Source organism: Anabrus simplex, chromosome 9 (assembly GCF_040414725.1).
Source record: "Anabrus simplex isolate iqAnaSimp1 chromosome 9, ASM4041472v1, whole genome shotgun sequence".
Classification (NCBI taxonomy): domain Eukaryota; kingdom Metazoa; phylum Arthropoda; class Insecta; order Orthoptera; family Tettigoniidae; genus Anabrus; species Anabrus simplex.
The window spans coordinates 87,403,322-87,426,099 of NC_090273.1; the positions used below are offsets into that span (position 1 = coordinate 87,403,322).

The following is a 22,778-nucleotide window of genomic DNA, read 5'->3' on the forward strand; positions in this document are numbered from 1 at the left end:
TGATTTTTATTGCATTAGTCCATTGAGATGAGGCGAGGCCTTTTTTCTATTGAATTGGTTTGGGAAAGCTACCTGTGAAATGTGATATGAACACAGTGTATTAATGAAGTCTCTTCAATTTCTTTGTACTTTAAGAAAACAGAATGCTGGAATTTTGACCAGAAAAGAAATTTCTTTTTATGTGCCTGTAAATCCACTCACATGGATCTCTCACATTTAACCCTCTTAGTGGCAACTCAGTACCCTCAGAATATGCCTAACATCCAGACCGAATTACGATATTTTGGAGCTCATTTAAAAGGCTTTAAAATGTAAAATTACAAATATTTTGTCCTGAAACTTTCTCCCCGTGTTAATGAAGGTATTCATTTATTATTAATGTAGAATTATGTACACTGACACTCCTAAACGCTTTTCATTTTCTTTGAAGTTGTACAGAGATAGGAACCTGAAAACACAATAAGAAGAACACAATGACAGATCAGAATAGGAAGAGCGGGCAATAGGAAGAGAAGACAAAGACAAACATGAAAACAAAAAAGGACAAGGACAATCTCCAAATCTTCATACACTATTGTCTTCAAACAGATGAGCTCTTTCCTCATCAATTATTGTTGTTGTTCTTTTGTGTTTGTTTGTCCTGTGTTCCTAATATTTTACCACCTGTGTTTATTTTTGTCCTATATTTCTTCCCCTTTTCCTGTATGTATCCAGTTTTCTTCTTATCCTACACTTCCCACACCAAGACTGAAGATCTGTCAGGATGGCCCTTCAATGTGTGATGATGCCCGCACTTCTGACGAAGCCGCGAAGCAGAATCGAGCACATCAAGGGCTGAGAAGAGAAGGATGTAGAAAAATACACTATTTGCTTTGCATTGTACTGACACAGATAGGTCTTATGGTGATAATGGGATAGGAAAGGCCTAGGAAGGGGAAGGAAGCGGCCGTGGCCTTGCCTGGTGTGAAAATGGGAAACCACAGAAAACCATCTTCAGGGCTGCCAACAGTGGGGTTTGAACCCACTATCTCCCGGATGCAAGCTCACAGCTACATTCCCGTAACCGCATGGCCAACTCGCCCGGTGTAGAAAAATAGGGACTGATAAAGTTGTATGAAGATGTGCAGATTGTCTGCGTCTTTTTGTGTTTTCATGTTTGTCCTTGTCTCTTTCTATTGCTCCACCTTCCTACATTGACCTGTCACTGTCTTCATCCTGTGTTTTCCTTTTCAAGGTCCTAAGACTTGATCTGACACTTGTTTGTTCCTGTCTAATTCTTAATTTTCTTTCGAAATACTTTGTTGGCACAAAAAAATGGAATTTCAGAAGGAGAAAGAAAAAAATACCAAAATTCAACTACTGTATGAAATAATCCAATTCCTTGCAATGAAACTATATTCAAGGGAGCAAGCACAGAAAATGTTGCACACAAACATTCAGTGGTTAAGAAGTTTTCTAAGTTGAATGAGCATATCAGGAGGTTTAAAAATGTGTAGCGTAGAAATGAGTGAATGTATGTGTCCCCTGGTAATATAATTAGAAACTACATTCTTTCCTCTATAGAAACGGTGTATGACATGCTGTCATTCATTGGATATAGGCCTAACCACACAGAGCATATAATGAGGCACACTGTTCTTATATCATTGCTAGCACTTTGTACACAAACACAGTGCTGTAGCTGGAAAATTGTTTCAGAGGGTACTGTTAAATCACTTACCATTATGTCAAAACATTCTCCAGATGGACTCTCACCACACCTTTTATGGTGTTCATGACTCATTTATTATACTCATGTCAAAAAGCCAACATTTTCAGATTAAAAATTGCCATTGGAAAATTAAAAATGGCTTAACTGTTTTATTAACAAAGATTAAATCTTTCATTTCAGTAGTTAAATGAACTTTTGAATAAGACTAAGCAATATATTTTCAGTTCAAAGTTGAAGAAAGTCTGCGAGTAAATTATTTAACCTCAAGTTATTGCGTTGGCAACAGTGTTAAGTTCATTACTCCTCCAGCAACCCGACAGCTAGATTTTTTAAATAAACGATATACTGCAGCAGAATTCGTGAGGCATCACACCATAAGTTTAGTGTAAACTAGCCAATATGGGGGCAAATTGAAATCAATTAATCACATCAAACTCTTAGCTGTCTATAGTTTTCAAGAAAAGCAAAGAAAGGACATGTGTTTCCACAAAGGGAATAAAATGAGATAATTTAAAATCAAAACAGTAGTCATAAGAACTCTAACCTAATGATAAAGATTTCAAATAGCTAACAAATAATTTCAATTTTTAATAAAGATAAGTGGGATATTTTCAATTTCATAATTTAGTGTCTGTATATAACTGCATTTTATGCCGATATAACATACTGGTCCAATCACAGCACTGCACGAATATGAAACAACATAGAAATAATAACATTAAGTTATTTACATGTAATACATGTAATATGAAATGTACATGTAATATGAAACAACAATCGGCACTCTAAATGTTATGCACCTGGAACTGAACCTGCAACTTTGCTGGTCATTTGATCAAATCTGGTAATTAAGTGGGAAAGTTAATAAGAAAGAGTAACTTACTTTCTGTCTTACTTAATCTAATGTGGTAAAATTGGAACGTACCTGAACAAAGTAGTACAAAAATCCAATAGGAACAATAACAGAAAGAAATATAGGTGTACTGTAGCTTATCACAAATATAGTAGCTATGACCTGAAACATAACAAGACAAATAATTAGAGCCTTAACACTTACGTTACAGACATATATGACGAAACTTAGAATCTTAGAGTTAACTTCTGAGGATACTTCACCTAAAAGCAGCTGTTAAGTAATACAGATGAAAATGTGACTGCCCTTGGGACTTAAACATGAACCCCGAACTGCCCCGATGGATATGTTAAATAACTGTATTAGGACAGTCCATGGACAGTAGCACACTTTGCTGAACCACCTGTGAAGTATTCTGCCAGATAAAAGAACCAAGTACTCGGATGAAATTTAGCAATGTCAGTATCGCCTGTAACCTACTTGAAGTTTAACTACCCTCTTACAACCAAGTCTAAGATTCTTAAATTTCCAGTCAGGTTCTGAAGAAGCAGTATAAATACAATGGATGACATAATGAAACGGTCATCATTCAGAGATAAAAATACAGCTGACACATTAAAAAAACTGTAAAAATTACAATAAATAATTTCAGTATGCTTAAACTACTGATAATTTGAGGACATATTCAGAATTTAGCTGTGAAAGGATTTTTAACTAGCTAGTAAACCAAATGAAAGAGAGTCCCTGGCATTCTCTTAATAATGCTGATCAACTGTACTATAATTCAATACCACAACCTGTGGCACAGGAAATGAACGTCTAACCAGGTGAAACATATGACCAGCCTCTCAAAAATAAAAAATAAAAATTTAAAAAAAATTAGTACAGTATGTCAATTTACTCAATTCAATACCAGAAGACATTTACTACAATAGTTTAAAAAAAAAAGTATTTAGGAAATTAAATAATTTGGTATTAGAGTAAAAATATTGTTTATACACTATGAAACAGATCTTGTAGGACAGCACATTTTGCTTACATGAAACACACATTAATTGTATTTACACTACACAACTGATTAGTGATGTGTGGTATGTTATTCACACAGGTGGAGAATAGAACATTTGAAATAAAACAAACAGCCAAAAAACACCCCACAAAAGAAGGAATGCTTTATATTAACTCACAGTCTCACAGCCTGGGCTCAAACAGACAGCACCTATGCCTGGAGATTTGAAACTCCAGTAAAACACTCTTCAAAGGATTGTGTGTTAACCATGTATTAACTGGGACAGTGTATGAAGTGGACGACAACAAACTGTATGTATAATATAACAGATATACAAAGTATTGTCGAGTTTTGGGGATTCAACTAAAACTTCTATTTCTAGTGTTTTCTGCATTTTTCTTTCCACCAATGCATTCTCCCAACAATGTAGTTGTAGTTATTGAATAACTGTTCTTTATTATTGATCTTAATGTTTATGATGGGATGCTTAATGAACCAGCAAGTTGTTTCTGATAAAGAATGGGTTTTTTCATCAGGCTTCCTGAAGATTTGTAATTTATCCGACAAAGGAAGTGTTTTTCATTTAACACTCAGATTAATCACACAGAATCTTTGATACACCAAGGATAACGTGAAATTTCAAGAATTGAGGAATGTGAGTGTGTGAGAGAGAGAGAAGAGGGAACAAAATACCAGTCATGTTGTTATTCTGTACAAGGATATAGGCTTAAAGAACACCCGTAATGGGACCTATACTTTGTAAAGCCAGCAACTAAAGAGTCAAATACTTTACAGAGAACAAGTAATGAAAATTAATTTTAAAGGGTTTAAGTTATATACTGTATGACTTGTGTAGGGAACCTGAGAGAAAACTTGTGTTATACTGGATAGTCTCTTAAAAGGGTGTATATTATCAGGGTTTCACCCTGTTACATTTTTAACATACGATGATCCCTATTGTACATAAATTTATCAGAATGCAGGTCAGGCCATTAAAACAAAAGCTGCAGAAAGTAATGGAAATTGACCATCTGACCACTGGGCAAAAGGTATGTTACAAATGTTCCAAAGATGTCCTTGGGGCTTGTGGGAGCCTGGAGTGAAGATATCATGTAAGGCGAGATGTGGAGGACACCTCCATGGTTGATCATAGCTGCCTGGACCAGGTGCAATAAATAATAATGTTACTGGTTTTACGTCACACTACCCAGTTTTCTGGTTTCTGGAGATGCTAAGGTGCTGGGGTTTTGTCCTGCAGGAGTTCTTTTATGTATCAGTACATCTACTGAAATATGACTGATGTATATGAGCACCTTCAAATATCACTGGACAGAGACACGATTGAACCCACCAACCTCAGCTCAGCTTCCACCGGCTGAACCACTCATCCTACTAAGACCAGATGACCCTCCTGCCATGTATGTATGCATGTATGTATGTATGTATGTATGTATGTATGTAGGCCCATGTATGTATACTGTATATGTACAAATCAATCAATCAATCAATCAATCAATCAATCAATCAAAAGATGATGTGAAAGATTATAAAAAGGCATGACTAGGGACATAAATAAAATTCCTTTTAGATAGAATATATAAAATAAGCCGTCCATTTTACTATGTTCAACTCTCCACCAATGCAACACTCATTCAGGCTACATTCCATTTTGGAACCCAACATAACAATAAATCACTGTAAATAAAAGCAGAAAGTGGGATGGGCATTCTCATGTTGGGTCTTCCCATTTAAGATATTTACTGCACAACTACACTACTGTTATTACTGTTACACAATTTACTACCAAACAATGCAACAGGCAAACAATAAAAAAACCAAAACACAAAAGCAAACTGTCACAACAGAACATACTCATCAACAATACGAACACCACTACTGTCGCTACTTACTACCGCAAGCTTAGTACCATACAGTAAAATACAATGCTCATATTCCATGCAAACCCGTTAGTTTGAATCTTCAACTAGAAACTTGCATGTAAGTAATTAATTTTCCAATCCATTTTCCATTAATACTAGGAAACAGGGGTTGTAGATTTCAATTAATATACAATACTGGTAACTTATAATATAAAAAGTGCAGCCAAAATAATTTTAATGAATGCCAGAAAGTATCCCTGAAGGGCATTAAAATGGAATTCTTCCACTGTGAAGAGATGTCTAGTTGCTGAGGCCACAGATCATCAAATCCATTCCCTTAGAGAAAATTTCAAAATTGTAGAGAAGTGTTCTATGAATGAACACAAGCACAAAATATGTACAGTAAACATTCTTGCTTTTTGACAGAACAATTTGCAACTCTATCAAGGGCTTGTACATTGTGAAAATACTGAGAGGATAATACTGTGGCAGAATGTGAACGAAGTTGTGAACTGCTGTAAGCAAAACAGTATAACTGTAGTGCGTGGTAAGGCATACGTGTTGCTCTTTGCATTGAAGTATTCTGCCTTTGAGCCAAAATGAGTATCTAATGTATATGCATGGGTTTTTTTTTTTTTTTTTGCTAGGGGCTTTACCAAATGGAAATTCTAAGTTCCCATGAAGGGAATTAGATTCTTTTCCACCAATAGAGCATATCAAAAATCAGATCAAAATTAGATGGATGGCTTTTCCGGCGTTTGCTCTATTAACCAGCGTTTCGTCTTAGGTCTGACACTAGACTCTTCAGAGTGGGATGTGTCAGACCCATTTTCCAGAGCAAACGCCGGAAAAGCCATCCATCTAATTTTGATCTGATTTTTGATATGCTCTATTGGTGGAAAAGAATCTAATTCCCTTCATGGGAACTTAGAATTTCCATTTGGAATTGCTAGGCGGGCATTAATTCCATTGTAGAGTTTTATCTCCCGTATGCAGTTATCAGACTGTGCTTCATAAATAGCTTCTGATAAGTTCACCTGCATACACCCCAGCGTCAGTGGGTAGGGTCTGACACATCCCACTCTGAAGAGTCTAGTGTCAGACCTAAGACGAAACGCTGGTTAATAGAGCAAACGCCGGAAAAGCCATCCATCTAGGGGCTTTACGTCGCACCGACACAGATAGGTCTTATGCCGACGACATATGCCTGTTTTATCTCGATCAGTGTACACATTTCCATACCATGTGCTTGCTGTTGTGATGACACCATCAGTCTTACAGCTGTCTTAGAAGTTTTGGAACAATTTTACAACCATACATTTCTTTGAAACGAAGTACTTCCCAGACATGCCGCTTGCACAGCATGTCTTCCATTCCTTACAAAATTTCAGATACGTATATTATACCTACACATTTGTTTGCACTCTGAATGCCAATCCAATCGTGGGGCATTAAAATGGCATTCCAACTCACTATCACTCGTATTCAGCAAAACAATCATTAAGTGATAATAACAACACAGTAGAACTTTGTTACATACATATATACATCATCATTATAGACTGTTATGCCTTTCAGCGTTCAGTCTGCAAGCCTCTGTGAATATACTAAATGTCGCCACAATTCTAGATTTGCAACCAGTGTTGTGGCCTCATTTAGTTCTATACCTCTTAAATCGTTTGAAACTGAGTCTAACCATCGTCGTCTTGGTCTACCTCTACTTCTCTTACCCTCCATAGCAGAGGCCATTATTCTCCCAGGTAACCTATCCTCCTCCATTCGCCTCACATGACCCCACCACAGAAGCCGGTTTATGCGTACAGCTTCATCCATCGACTTCATTCCTAAATGAGCCTTTATCTCCTCATTTCGATTACCATCCTGCCATTGTTCCCACCTGTTTGTACCAGCAATCATTCTTGCTACTTTCATGTCTGTTACTTCTAACTTATGAATAAGATATCCTGAGTCCACCCAGCTTTCGCTCCCGTAGAGCAAAGTTGGTCTGAAAACAGACCGATGTAAAGATAGTTTCGTCTGGGAGCTGACTTCCTTCTTACAGAATACTGTTGATCGCAACTGCGAGCTCACTGCATTAGCTTTACGACACCTTGATTCAATCTCACTTACTATATTACCAACCTGGGAGATCACACAACCTAAATACTGGAAATTATCGACCTGTTCTAGCTTTGTATCACCCGTCTGACATTCAATTCTGTTGAATTTCTTACCTACTGACATCAATTTAGTCTTCAAGAGGCTAATTTTCATACCATACTCATTGCACCTATTTTCAAGTTCCAAGATATTACACTGTAGGCTTTCGGCACAATCTGCCATTAAGACCAAGTTGTCAGCATAGGCCAGACTGCTTACTACATTTCCACCTAACTGAATCCCTCCCTGCCATTTTATACCTTTCAGTAGATGATCCATGTAAACTATGAACAGCAAAGGTGAAAGATTACAGCCTTGTCTAACCCCTGTAAGTATCCTGAACCAAGAACTCATTCTACCATCAATTCTCACTGAAGCCCAATTGTCAACATAAATACCTTTGATTGATTTTAATAATCTACCTTTAATTCCATAGTCCCCCAGTATGGCGAACATCTTTTCCCTTGGTACCCTGTCATATGCTTTCTCTAGATCTACGAAACATAAACACAACTGCCTATTCCTCTCATAGCATTTTTCAATTACCTGGCGCATACTGAAAATCTGATCCCGACAGCCTCTCTGTGGTCTGAAACCACACTGGGTTTCATCCAACTTCCTCTAAACGACTGATTGCACCCTCCCTTCCAGGATGCCAGTGAATACTTTGCCTGGTATACTAATCAATGAGATACCTTGATAGTTGTTGCAATCCTTCCTGTTCCCTTGCTTGTAGATGGGTGCAATTACTGCTTTTGTCCAATCTGAAGGTACCTTACCAACACTCCATGCTAATTTTACTACTCTATGAAGACATTTCATCCCTGCCTTCCCACTATACTTCACCATTTCAGGTCTAATTTCATCTATTCCTGCTGCTTTATGACAATGGAGTTTATTTACCATTCTTTCCACTTCCTCAAGCATAATTTCACCAACATCATTTTCCTCCTCCCATATGCTTGGCTGTTCGCAACACCACCAGGATGATTTCCTTTTACATTGAGATGATGATCAAAATATTCCCTCCACCTCTCCAGTGATTCCCTGGGATCTATTATGAGTTCACCTGAATTACTCAAAACGCTGTTCATTTCCTTTTTCCCTCCCTTCCTAAGATTATTTATTACTGTCCAGAAAGGTTTCCCTGCTGCTTGACCTAGCCTTTCCAGGTTGTTACCAAAATCTTCCCATGACTTCTTTTTGGATTCAACCACTATTTGTTTCACTCTGTTTCTTTCATCTACGTATAAATCCCTGTCTGCATCGGCCCTTGTTTGGAGCCATTTCTGATAAGCCTTCTTTTTACGTTTACAAGCTGCTCTCACTTCATCATTCCACCAAGATGTTTGCCTCTTCCCATCTTTACACACAGTTGTTCCTAGGCATTGCCTTGCTGTTTCTAATACAGCATGCCTGTATGCCACCCATTCACTTTCTATATCCTGAACTTGCTTACTGTCTACTGTTTGAAACTTCTCACTAATCATATCCATGTACTTCTGTCTAATTTCCTCGTCCTGGAGATTTTCTACCCTTATTCGTTTGCAGAAAGATTTCACTTTCTCTACCATAGGCCTAGAGATACTTAGTTCACTACAGATCAGAGAGTGGTCTGTATCATCGAAAAATCCGCGGAAAATAGGTACATTCCGAACAGATTTCCTGAATTCGAAGTCGGTTAAGATATAGTCTATTATGGATCTGGTACCCCTAGCCTCCCATGTGTAGCGGTGAATAGCCTTATGCTTGAAGAATGTATTCGTAACTGCTAAACCCATACTAGCACAGAAGTCCAGCAAACGCTTCCCATTCCCATTAGCTTCTATATCTTCCCCACATTTACCAATCACCCTTTCGTATCCTTCAGTTCTATTCCAAACTCTCGCATTGAAATCGCCCATTAGCACTATTCTATCCTTGCTGGTGACCCTGACCAAGATGTCACTCAATGCTTCATAAAACTTGTCAACTTCATCCTCATCTGCACCCTCACATGGTGAATACACGGACACAATTCTAGTTCTAATTCCTCCAACTGACAGATCTACCCACATCATTCGCTCATTTATGTGCCTAACAGAAACTATGTTGCGTGGAATGGTATTCTTGATAAAGAGACCTACCTCAGACTCTGCCCTTCCCTTTCTAACACCCGTCAAGTACACTTTATAATCTCCTATCTGTTCCTTGTTATCTCCCCTTACCCGAATATCACTTACTCCTAGCACATCCAAATGCATCCTCTTTGCTGACTCAGCCAGTTCTACTTTCTTTCTTCCGTAAGCACCATTAATATTGATAGCTCCCCATCAAATTCCATTTCGTTCGCCAAGTTGTATCCAAGGAGTCCCTCGCCTGTCAAATGGGAGTGGGACTCCGTTACTCCCATAGGTCCGAGGCTTGCTTAAAATTTCTGAGCTCAGTAAATTCATGAAGCAGGATGCTACCCTACTTGCACATAGTCTAAGTGAGGATCTCTCCTCTAACGGGTTATGGACCACCGGTGAATTGTATAGTCCTAGCCGCCTGAGCACAAGGAGGGCCAGGACTCAGAATATGTCCGAGATGCCCACTCCCATTCCATAGCAACTGGTATCCCGACTCTCAGGACCACTTACTAGGCCACTCAGCCGTTGCCCATGGTTCGTGAACTAGGGCGTGACTACAGTAACCCACAAACATGAACCATTAGAACGTTAATCTGGATTGATTGTGGAAATGCATTAACGTAATTAACAGAAATAACTTTTTTTTAAACAGTAGAAAGTTGGAAACACCTGGTTTAGGAAGAACAGCAGTCAGAAGATTACAAGGTATGGCTGGGGAGACAGACGAACAAAGACCATGATTGATTATATAATCATAGAGAAAGAACACTGGAAGAAACTTGTAGATGTAACAGCCATGCCTGAAGAAGCCTTTGGTGGAGATCATAGAGTTGTGATAGGAAAATTGAAAGTTGGAAAGATTGAAAAACCCCAATTAAGAAGAGAGAAAAGAATTAAAGTATGGAAGTTGAAGGAGAAAAGCATACAAGAAGAATTTCAAAGGGAAATAATACCCTTGGTACCCAGGACAGAGGTGGGGAATGTTGAAGAGGAATGGAAAAGATTTAAGGAAGCACTGGTTGGATGTGCAGAAAAGGTGTGTGGTAGAACATCAGGAAATGTGAAAGACAAAGAAACACACTGGTGGAATGATAGGGTAAAGATTCAAGTGAAGGAAAAGAAAATGGCATGGAAAGCATAGAAAACATCTAAGACTGAGGAAAGTAGAAGAAAATATGTGGAGGCAAAGAATTTGGCCAAGAAAGTAGTGGAGGAAGAAAAGAGGAAAAGCTGGGCCTTATTCACACAGACATTGAGAGATGATACGCAGGGCAGCAAGAAATTACTGTATGGTATCTTAAGAAACAAAAAGAGAGATCAAGTAAACACCAGATTTGTGAAGGATGAAGGGGGCATAATTTTAACAAAGCCAGAAGAAATAGATGGAGAGAGTATTTTCAGAAGCTGCTGAACATAAGAACGGATGACAGTCATTCAATGGACGACCAGGAAAGGCAATTAGTTGACGAAGAAATGGATAAAGAAATTACAATGAATGAAATTGAAATGGCAGTAAGAAAGATGAAGAATGGAAAAACTGCTGGAATAGATGAAATTTCAGTGGAGATGATAAAGGCAGCTGGAGCTGTAGGTCTGCAGTGGACATATCGGGTTCTCAGGAATGTCTGAGAGAATAAGGAGGTCCCTGAGGATTGGCAAAAAGGAATAATCAACCCAATTTTCAAGAAAGGTGATAAGAAAGTTTTGAAGAACTACAGGGGAATTACTCTAATATCCCATGTTGCTAAGATAATGGAAAGGATACTGGAAAGTAGAATAAGGTTGAGGGTTGAGAAGCAGATACAGGAAAATCAGTTTGGTTTCAGAAGTGGAAGGTCAACAATAGAGCCCATTTTCATTATGAGACAACTAATGGAAAAGCATTGGGAGTACGGGAATGATATGGTGATGACATTCATTGATATTGAAAAGGCATATGACAGTGTCCCTAGAACGAAAGTTTGGGACAGTCTGGTGCAAAAAGGAATTGGACAGGGATTAATAAAAATGATCGTGGCATTGTATAAGGAATGTTGTAGTTGCGTGCAAACACAAGTTGGCAGGACAAGTTGGTTCAAAATAATTAAATAACTAAATAACCAATCCTGTTTACAATAGTAATGGATGACATCATGAGAACAGCAAAAGCAGCATATGGAGGAAGAGAAATGAACATGATGTTATTTGCAGATGATATTGTGATTTGGGGAGAAGACGACAGGAAGGTTCAAGAACAGTTGAATGTGGTGAATGGGAAGATTGAAGAATGTGGATTGAAAATAAGTATAGAAAAGAGTAAAACTCTTGTTATGACTACAGGGGAGAAAGAAGGGAAAGGTCAGATTAGACTTTCAGACAAGCCCCTGGAAGTAGTGGAAACGTTTAAATACCTGGGGAGTGAATTAATGGAGAATGCTCGACTGGATGCTGAGATTAGTAAAAGGATTCAAGCTGGAAGTTGTTTCTATCATAGTGTAAGAAATATGTTATGGGACAAAGATGTGCCAATGGAAGCAAAGGATACTATGTACAAGATGTATTACGTACCCATAACAACTTACGGAGCAGAAACTTGGACAATGACAAAGAAGGATGAGAGTCGAATACAGGCAGCCGAAATGAAATTCTTGAGGAGTATGATACAGAAGAGTAGAAGAGACAAAATAAGGAATGAGAAAATCCGGGAAGAAATTGGAGTGGGAAAAATGAATGATAGAATAGAGAAGAGCCAACTAACTCTTTGAAGCACAATATGTGTATTTGTAATGAAAATGTTCATAACATGTTTATTTCTTCTATATGCACTTAGAATAGTATCATAAGAGTGAGTTTGAAACTCTTAGTGTTTTGGTGTGAGTGGTATGAGGTGGTATAAATAGCATACCACCATGCCAGTTGGTCTGTAAAAATTTCAACCTATAGATATACTAAACATTACAAATATACCTTATTTTGTTATTACTTATTTACTATTATTTATTTATTTATTTAATTAATACAATGATGATATTGATAAAATTATGTTCATTTATTACAAAAAAGAAAAACTAAACACACAAATATAATATTGAAACAAACAAAAGAAAACTTCCTTACAGAAAAATTACATTGCTTCTCTAATTACCAGCAACACTGTCGTAAAGTTTGTGAAAATCATGGAAACATGTTTTGTTTTCACTTGAGGCACAACGGAACTTGTTGTCCACTACAGACTCTTCATTGGATGGAACGTCACACAAAATTGTCTCTATTTCACTGTCTTTTAGTTTCGTCATTCGTCCTTCAAGCGAAATTATCTGAAATTCCGTTAGAAATTGACGTAGAGAACGGAGCCTAACAAACTCACGAGCGAGTGGAAATAAAACATACTGAAATAACATTCATCACAACGGAATAGGGGCAAGTTTGGCTATAGCATTCACGGTCCACGTTTGGGTGGTACAGGCATGGTGGTAAATAAAACATACCACCCACTATTCCCCAGCGAGGAACGTGGACATTCAAAAGGACAGTAAACTGATTGTCATATACCTTACCCTAATATGTAGTGAAATGCTCAGCAGAAATAAACCGCACAAACGTAGGTTTTTACAGCCACAATCCGGTAAATAACAACGGGTGATGCTTCGATGCTCATTTCTCTGAAGTAAGGACACCCTTATGCAGCCAATAAGAAGAACGGAGCATAGTGCTCACTCTATCCACAAAGCAGAGAACTAGCAGAACAGCACTATGTGGCGGTAGTAGAAATTTACCATCATGCCACGTCCCCAGAATGAATTGAAAAGGTGGTATATATTTCATACCACCATACTTCAAAGAGCTAAGATGGTTTGGGCACATAAAGCAAATGAGCGACGAAAGAATGCCAAAAAAGGTAATGGAAATGCAAATCCAAGGAAGGAGAGGCCATGGACGACCACGATTGAGATGGAAGGATACCATCCAACGCAGAATTATAGAAAGAAACCTGGACTGGGACACAGCGTTGGAAGAGGAGTGGTGGAAAGACCGAAGAAAGTGGAGAGGAACCATATTTGCCCCTACCCGGCTACAGCTGGATAAAGGGAAATGATGATGATGATGATGATGATGATGATGATGATGAGTAGAAAGTACATTAACCCTTTCCAAGCGGATGCTTTTTTTGGCTCTGATCGGAATATTTTTTTTCCACATTTTAAAATAGTACAATATATTTTTCATGCACTAAATTTAATTATACCACAACTGTATTACGCTTACCTGTTGGTACTGGAAGGTTGAACAGCATCTGTTGGTTGTAAAGTTGAATTTTCTTATTTTATGTCCTTACATTTAGTGCAATAACGGCACAAGTCACTGCAATTCACATATATACAATATTTCTACAAAACACACAACACTTCCGTGGCTTTTTAGAAATGTTTTGAAGTGTGGTACATCTCGAAGCATCTATCGGGATGCAGAAAAGGCTTCTGGCTGCAGGTTTTGGAGTAATAAATTGTTTCCTTGCGTAACCCTCTTTTTTTTAAAATTACACTTGACGCAAGCTATGGAACCTTTCTCCCTCCTAGCCATAAAGTGAGGTAGTCCATTCAGGCGTTCTTCTGGGGGACCAAGAGAGGGTGTTCCCCTTTTGGAACACCCCTCTTATTGCTTGGAGGTCACCCATTTGAGGACCAAGGACTGTAGTCGTTTGAACTTTCTATGTGCAATTGGTTTGAAGTTACAGTTTTTTTGGACCATGACACAGAGCAGATATGAATTGACAATGCTTATCTCAAGGAGCCAGAAGAACACTTTTCTATACCACTTTATTATCCTACACATGAAGTGGTAGGAGGCTATATAGTGATCACTACGATCCACACCACCCATATGTTTCGTGTAGTCTACCGTTATATTGGGTTTGTCTTTCGGAGGCTTGTTTGGGTATTTGGAGGGGACTGATGTAACATCTGTCTTTGACCCTTTGTAACTAATGCTCAACATGAAAACTGTCCTTTTCTCTTTCCATGCCAGGGCAAGTTTAGATTCTTTACGAAAGGAAATTATGTCCCCTTGTTTCATCTTGCTCAAATTTTTCTTTCGGAGCTGATGTGGCATGTCCTTACGGGATGGCATGACTGTACCTGTTGTCAGTATATTCATGGATAGGAGTTGGTCAGCTAATTGTGGTGACGTATAATATCTGTCAGTATATACATGATAGCCAGAAGGATTCTTGGGATCTTTGATGAGAGAAGCAGCGAGAGCAGTAACAACCTAAGTGGTTTTTAGAAGATCTGAACTAGTTTCCACTTTACCAGTGTAAGGTTTGACATGGTACACATACCCGTTACTATTAACAGGCAGAACAAACATTTTTAGTCCAAATTTTGTGGGCTTCATTGGGTTGTAAACTTTAAATGCAACTCTCCCCTTGAAGGATATCATACTCTCATCAATATAAATCTTTTCACCGGGTGTATAATGAAGCATACACTTTCCTCTGATTTTATTAATGACAGGCTCTATATACTGAATTTTTCTGAGACGATCCTGATTTTGGGAAAGGTGTGCAAAATATAGATTCCAAAACAGGAGTAAAAATTAATCACAGTAAAATACATCTGTAAAGAATGGTACCTTACTAACCCATGCCTTAGAGAAATACTCAGTAATGTCCCTGAGGGGGTGAAGCCCCATGTTTATCACAATTCCTATGAGTGCTCTTATGTCTGAGTTTAGAGGATGTTTCCATTCATTTAGTCTTGACTTCTCTGTGAGGGGGGTGTTCTTTTGTTTCATAGAGAAACAGAATGGTACCGTAGAGACAGGTTTCTTCACGAATTATATTTATCAAGTCATCGTCAAAAAATAGTTCAAAATACTATACAGGCTCTGTATTACTATCAAAACTAGATTAAAGTACTGGATCAGGGTTTATACCTAACAAAGGAACCCTATGACTAGGCCCTGTAATCCCTATCGGACACATCTTTCCACTCTGAGTCACTGTCAACGTCAGGCGCCACACTGTCACTTGTGTTGTTCTTGCTCTCACACTCGTCAGTTTCACTTATTTCACTACCACTGTCAGAAAAACTAATATCTGAAATATGACCATCACTCACATCCACAGCAGATACTTTTTCCTCATCAGCCCGCAGTCTTTTTCGCAACATTATGTGAAAAGCATCAAACAAATAACAGAAAAACTAACACACTCTAACGCCTACGAAGTATCACGTGCGCGCATCTGAATCAACAGCTGGCTGCAAATATTTGTGAAGTCACAGAGGTCTCTAGCGGTGATAAGTTAACCATCAAACCTGTTTCTGCATGGTGCTGCCATCTTCTAAGTCTAGCATTAACTACTACAGTGAAAATCGGAGCCAGTTTTGAATAAGAGCTATATACCTGGATATATCCGTTCTCTGCTCGTGGACAACAGATCGGCTCCGGATATATCCATGTTCCACTTGGGAAAGGTTTAAACTCTGTTTACAGCACTAAAATAATTTTATTATGATACATTTAAAGGGCATAGGCTCATAAAAAGAATTTATTCACTATGTTATGAGTCTTCAAAATCTGAAAAGCCATACTAGAACTTGTTGAAACATTTATTTAAAACTGCTCTGCCAGTCTTTCTGTGGCATTTTTTTCTTTCTCCACATTATATTTTAGTAAAAATATTAACAGTTCACACTTTTACTTTCCTAATGTTGGGCACAATTTATTTTACACTTCTGTACTCTGCAGAAATCTTAGCTACAACCCTTTTCAAGTTTCTACTATAGCTAATTTTATGTGAATGGAAAGACCCTTGTGTTTGCATTTCTGTTAAAAAAAAAAAAAAAGGGGGAAAAGCTAACTCAACAACGACAATATTAAATGAAAATTCATAAAATACAGCACTGTACAATACAAAGAATTAGATGCATTGGATGCAACTGCTTCATAGAAACTGACTCCATTGTGTATTCACATATCCACAACAATGGACAAACAATCTTCACCGTAACGAAGCTATGCAATGAATGTAACCATTTACTTTTAGCCACTTTTAAAACCTTGTATTCTGCATTCTGACATTTTTTCTTTGCTGTTCGGATTAAGCAGAGTTCAACTTATTGGGGTCTGGATTAATGAAGTTTTACTGTAATACTAATTATTTACAATAAGTTTTAAGTCTTAATGGAGTGAAGTGCTGGAATTTTGCTCTGAAAAGGGATTCCTTAACATGCTACTGATGCACATTTCCTTACATTTAAATCTACAACCCCTGTTTTATAACCAGAACTTCCAAGTCTAATCCATGTTAGCACCATAGGAAGAATTTCACTATTTTCAGTATAAAAATGATAAAATAAATTCCCTCAAAAACAACACAAAAATATCTCTGCTGCTTTATCTATTCTTCTCTATTCATGAATTGTACTGGAGATATCAAATACATATGGTATGGAAAAGGAAGTTTATCAATCTCCTTTTGTAACATCTTTGACATACGAATTCCTGACGACAGCAGCTAAATACAGTTGTAATGGACAATCTTGTTGGCTGCCCCAGTTTAAAAGGATTCCATACTGACAAGTATTTCAGCAGAACGAGGCATATTTGAGCAGTTCAAACATTTACTTTAAATGAGTAAAACGGTAAGCAAGAAGCTGCTAACCTGAAGGTTGACTGTATCCTGAAGAGACTTCCTCCTGGAAAATCAGGCAAGATAAAGTAAAGTAACCTTTCCAGCTTGGAATTATACTAAAATATGTCCTGTCATGGCAAAGTATAATCCAACTGCCTTCAGCACATAGAAGAGTAAGAAGCTAAGTCCTTTTTTCTGCTGCTCTATTCAACAAAACAATAGCTTCATCCAGTAAATATAAAAAAAAAATAAGGATTTCAAGATGAGTCTATATGTACTATTTTTTGTGAAATTTCTAGATCATAATAATCAAATGACGTGTGTTGTACTTGATCTTTTATGCACGGAAGGAAGAAAGCCAATTGGAAAGCAGAATAAAGTGGTAATTTTCTTTCTTAAACCTGAGTGACATAAGCTCACCATACTATGACTTGTGGTTATTTTTATACAGCATCTTTAAGTGCAAGGCCTTTGTTCTTGCAGTATTTTACATTGTATGTACAATACAACTCAAGCATGAGGAATGGGAGATATAATGCTGTGGTAAAATGGTCTGTATCACTTCAAGGATTTATAAACAAGCATGAGTATTTTCTATACATAAAATGTTAACCAGGTCCATGCTAAATATTCAATGTCTATCTGAACAAATTTCAGGAAGCTTCCACACTGTTCTGAGCATTCAACCGGGGGGGGGAGAGGAAGACGACATCGCTGGTAAGTGGAATTCAGCTGTATACCAATAGATTTCGTAAAATCTCCATTCCACATGATCCCATGTGGCCTGTATGGGATAATTCTCCCATGCATGTGCTTCTTTATTATTTCTACAAAACACATTCCAGTCCAAGAGCGAGCTTAGCCTGCAGCAGCAGAAATTATGTTCTGGTTGCACTATGGGCATAGCCCCACAGTAGTCTTGTAAAAGATTTTTAAAATCATGAACGAGCTATGTACATTATTAGAGTGTTGAACAAGATTGCAGGAAGCTTTAGTTAGGCTTGCATGTCACTGGATGGCCCGAGTCAATAATGGGCAATATTTTCTGGGCATTTCCATCTAGGCAGATTGTCTCTGACATTGCTCTCTAAACATGGCTGTGCAACATAGAGATGTTTGAAAGGAAGCCTTTGCACATGCAAAAATCCTTACAGCCTACTAAATTACTGAACACATAGAGTGACCGGAACATAATTTCTGCCATTGCGGGTTATGCTCGCACGTGGACTGTAATGTGTTTTTATGTACAGATAATAAACGTGTGGATAGGAGAATTACCTTATATATGCCACGTGGGATCACAAAGGGATATGTTAAAGAATGTTTCTGTTACTCTTGCACAACTCTGACATATTCTCACAGAAAATCACCCTGTTATAAAATGTGCTGCCTTGAGTCTTGTATTTGGTGGTTTTTTTAATTGACTTGTAGTATTGTCCTTCACAATGTTTCTAACAGTTGTGTGGTTAATATAAATAGCTTCATTCTTATTTTCTACAACTTTAAGGATTACATTTTCTACGGTTTTACTCTCTCTATTAACACACTAACAAGGAGTGCCGAACGGAGGCTGCTACCCCATGCAGACCGGATAGTTCAAACCTCCAAGAAAGAAATTACACTGCTGCACTCAAACCACTGTAACTTGAAATGTATTCAAGATATTGAGCTCAAACTTGGAACATGTACTCACTAAGTTGCTTCGTAGTCTGTACGTTGTGACACTTTTCAAAGCAATACTGTTTGTGGCACCATTCAATAGTGTTTCTAAGCACAGTGTAGTATGAATGCCATATTTATACCATTCATATACTCATTGTTTGCAAGTATGCAAGGATTTCCCTTTACGGCTACTCCCCATTTAGTGTTAGCCGTTAATCATTAGAAATAGCTAATTCACTGTCACTCGGTACCTATTATAATCGGTCTGTACATAATTAATCACAATTATCGGTAGCCGTCGGCAACTGAATACGCCGCGCCATGTCAACATCAGCACGGATGTTCCAGGGAATAGCTCTACATATCCAACATTATGTTGTTAAATACATGACGGTTTAAAGAAAGAAAGATGTAGCAATAATTTATATTCCAAGACTACACCATTTGGAACTTATAATCTCGCCCAAAATTTCATCAATAATCAAGAAAATACAAGGTGCGTAAAAGCGAGAATTCTTATGTAGCTCGTCACTAACTGTCAGCTGGAAACTACGAGAATTCTCAGTGCTCATCATCCATGTGGCACATCAGTTAATGAATCTGCATATAAATGTTGAAACAGTTTGTTGTCATATATAGGGCACGTTGCCATGGGCAAGAATCTTGTACAATGATTCTCGGCGCGTAAGAATATCCATGTATATACAAAGTTTCCATAGCTACAACGATCGTACAGTTAAAAAATACGTCGACACAAATCTACGATCCCTCTATTCCATGACATGATTGAAAGTGGTTAAAATTATAGCCAACAAATAGTACAAGCTACAAACGATACCCGTGCATAAAAACGGAGATCTCCAGGGCTGGTTTATTACATCTACAGGGTTGATTCACACTTCCACATTGTTTGGAAGTTTTTTTTATGATGTTACCGATAGTCTGCTCTGACGAGACATGGTGTTCAGCAAACTTAACTGAAAATATGGCTTTTAACGAATTAGATCCCACTGAAGGGTAGTAAGGGAGAGGAGTTGTATGAATTCACTTGTTTATCTGTTTGAAGATACCTGAACACATTGCTGCCCAAACTGTGGGCAACTTATACAAAAGCTCCGCTTGAACTACAAATGACTACAAGACGTTTCAAGCTAAGCTGAACATGTTCCATTCCTCCCACGCACACATATTTCAACTAACTGAAGTTTCCGAAAACAGCCAGTGCGAAACATACATTCCCAACAGGTCCAGAAGTAAGAAGCAAAGCAAAGAAACAAAAAAGAAACAAAGAATGTACGATAACAAGACAAGATTTTGTTAGAAGTGTAGCTTTTAAACTTCACCTGAAATTAAGATTTCAAATACAGTAGAGTCTCGTTAATCCGAACTAATTGGGATCGGAGTCTGTTCGGATTATGAAATTTTCGGATTAACCGGAAAATGTTTTCTAATAATAATGTTATTGTTTTTACATCCTACTAACTACTTTTACGGTTTCCGGAGACGCCTAGGTGCCGGGATTTTCTTCTGCAGGAGTTCTTTTACGTGCCAGTAAATCTACTTACACGAGGCTGACGTATTTGAGCACCTTCAAATACCATTGAACTGAGCCAGGATCGAACCTGTCAAGTTGGGGTCAGAAGGCCAGCGCCTCAACTGTCTGAGGAAAATATTTTCTACAATACAGTACAGTATATACTGTAATTTGAAATGTCCATTCTTTAGCAGTTACATTAATAAAATACTGTATAAAATTACAATAGGGTAGTTAAGAATTCGTAGAGGAGAAAACGACAATGAAAATGACATTACCGAGTGGATGGAAGCTGACTGTCATCAATTACAAACAGACCAAGAAATTGTAGCTATGGTGGAGGAAGAATATGGAGTTGATGAGGAATAGAGTAACGACGAAGAAGACCACAATGAACAACTAGTGTCACATTCAGATGCCGTGGCCATCTTACGAGTAGAACTTGCCGTATGCTACGTCGAGCAAACTCCCCTGCTACGCCCATTGATGTGATGTTTATGAGACGCTGGTTTAACACTGCACCTACGAGTAGGTTCCAATCACTATGGCAAAAGAAACTAACAGACTTTGTAAAGATAAACGACCAGTGGTTGATGATTTATGATGTGTAATTATGTTTTATTAAGTTATTCCAGTAAAATATGACTAATAAAATCCAAGTAAATCTTCATTCTATAATAGGTTCACTCATTTCAATAAGGAACATTTCAGTTCGGATTAACCAGACTTTCGGATTAACGGGACTCTAGTGTATTCCTTAAAGCACTCCTATTTTAAATAGTCCTTTAAATGTTATATGCATTCTGCTTATATAAAATATTTAAAAATACCTTTTACTAATTCCTTTTTATTCCTGCTGACAATCGTTAGAGCACCCATCACGTCATGGAACCAAATATTTTTAATGATACCAGCAATATCAGTGCTGACTGTGTTTGAAATGAGAGAAGGAAAATATTTCTTCCTGTGTTAAAAATGCAAATTCCTGTGATGATCTTCTTCTGTCATTCTTCAAGTGTCATCTCCTCTCAGAAGGTTGCCTACCGTCATAGAGATTCTTGCTTTAGATAATGCAGCCTGAAACAGCTCAACAGAGGAACAGTTGAACGAAGTTTTCAGATTATCAATCCAAGAAATGCACCTTCTTTCTTTTTTTTTTTTTTTGGTCTTTTGCCTTGTATCTTCTCTTGAATGACCAGTTGGAGTAGATTATATTTCTCTCCTTGCATCATATGATCTGCAGCTTTCTGATTTTAACAGTATTTAATATTTCCTGTATTTTCCCATTCACCTCATTACCTCATCTGTGACCTTACCTGTCCAACTCAATCACAGTATACTTCTCTAAGTCCATAGCTCAAATGCCTGTAATCTGTCCATCTCTCTTTTCTTTATGGTGCAGGTCTCAACTCCATAGAACAAGGTGGAGAAGACGTAACATCTCAGAAGTCTAATTTTTAGATGTACACTAAGGTCTCTGCTACAGAACACATTCCTCATTTTATTGAATGCATTTCTGGCTTGGCCAATCCTGGACTTTATTTCCTCAGTACAGTCAATGTTGTTCATGTGATCACTGGGGGTAAATTCATGAATGATAAGAGTGATTGAGACCAAGTTCATGAGACTCCGAAAATATCTCTCCTGCTTGTTGTGTGGAAATTCACTGTAATATCATTTCACTTTACTTTTTCTTTCAAACTGTAATAACTTATTTCAATCTTCTTATTAATCAAAAATATTAATAGCAGAAAATTAACACATGATCAGTTTTTCATCTCATGGACTTCAATGGTTTTGTAACGTTATTATGATTCATTGCTGACATAAAGAATGAATAAATGTTGTAACATTTCTATTATTCTCTAATAGTAGATTTAAAAAAATTTTGTAATCTGATTAACTTTTTAACTCTTAAAAATTGTAAAATTTTCCTCTCATGAGCATGGAAAGTATTAGAAAAAATTATTTTCCATGTTGAATTCCTATGTCCAACATTTTGATTTCCACACTGTATAATTATGCTAGCTTATTGGGGAAGCAAGTAGTTCTTAAAAAATGTACAGCAAGTCAAAAACTGTGCATGTGGGCTCCTTGAAAACAAAAGAGGCTGCTTATTCAAAAATAGACCACACCAGGACTATTTTTCAATTTTCTCCACAAAAGCTCATATGCATTTTCTTCCTGACTGTAGCAGTTCTCCGGGTAAAAAAAGAGGTCATGGGTTCCACCTTGCAGGGCCA

At 37.6% G+C, this 22,778-nt stretch overlaps 1 protein-coding gene across 10 annotated transcripts in view; it reads right to left on the reverse strand.

The window, feature by feature from the left end:
• Positions 1-22,778, reverse strand: part of MRP (Multidrug-Resistance like Protein 1) — a 482,909-nt gene that overhangs the window by 97,230 nt on the left and 362,901 nt on the right. For all 10 annotated transcript variants that reach the window (XM_067153606.2, XM_067153603.2, XM_067153605.2 and 7 more), the window contains one exon: positions 2,637-2,726. In XM_067153606.2, the coding sequence (XP_067009707.2) occupies positions 2,637-2,726 (90 nt within the window). The remainder of the gene's footprint in view (positions 1-2,636; positions 2,727-22,778) is intronic.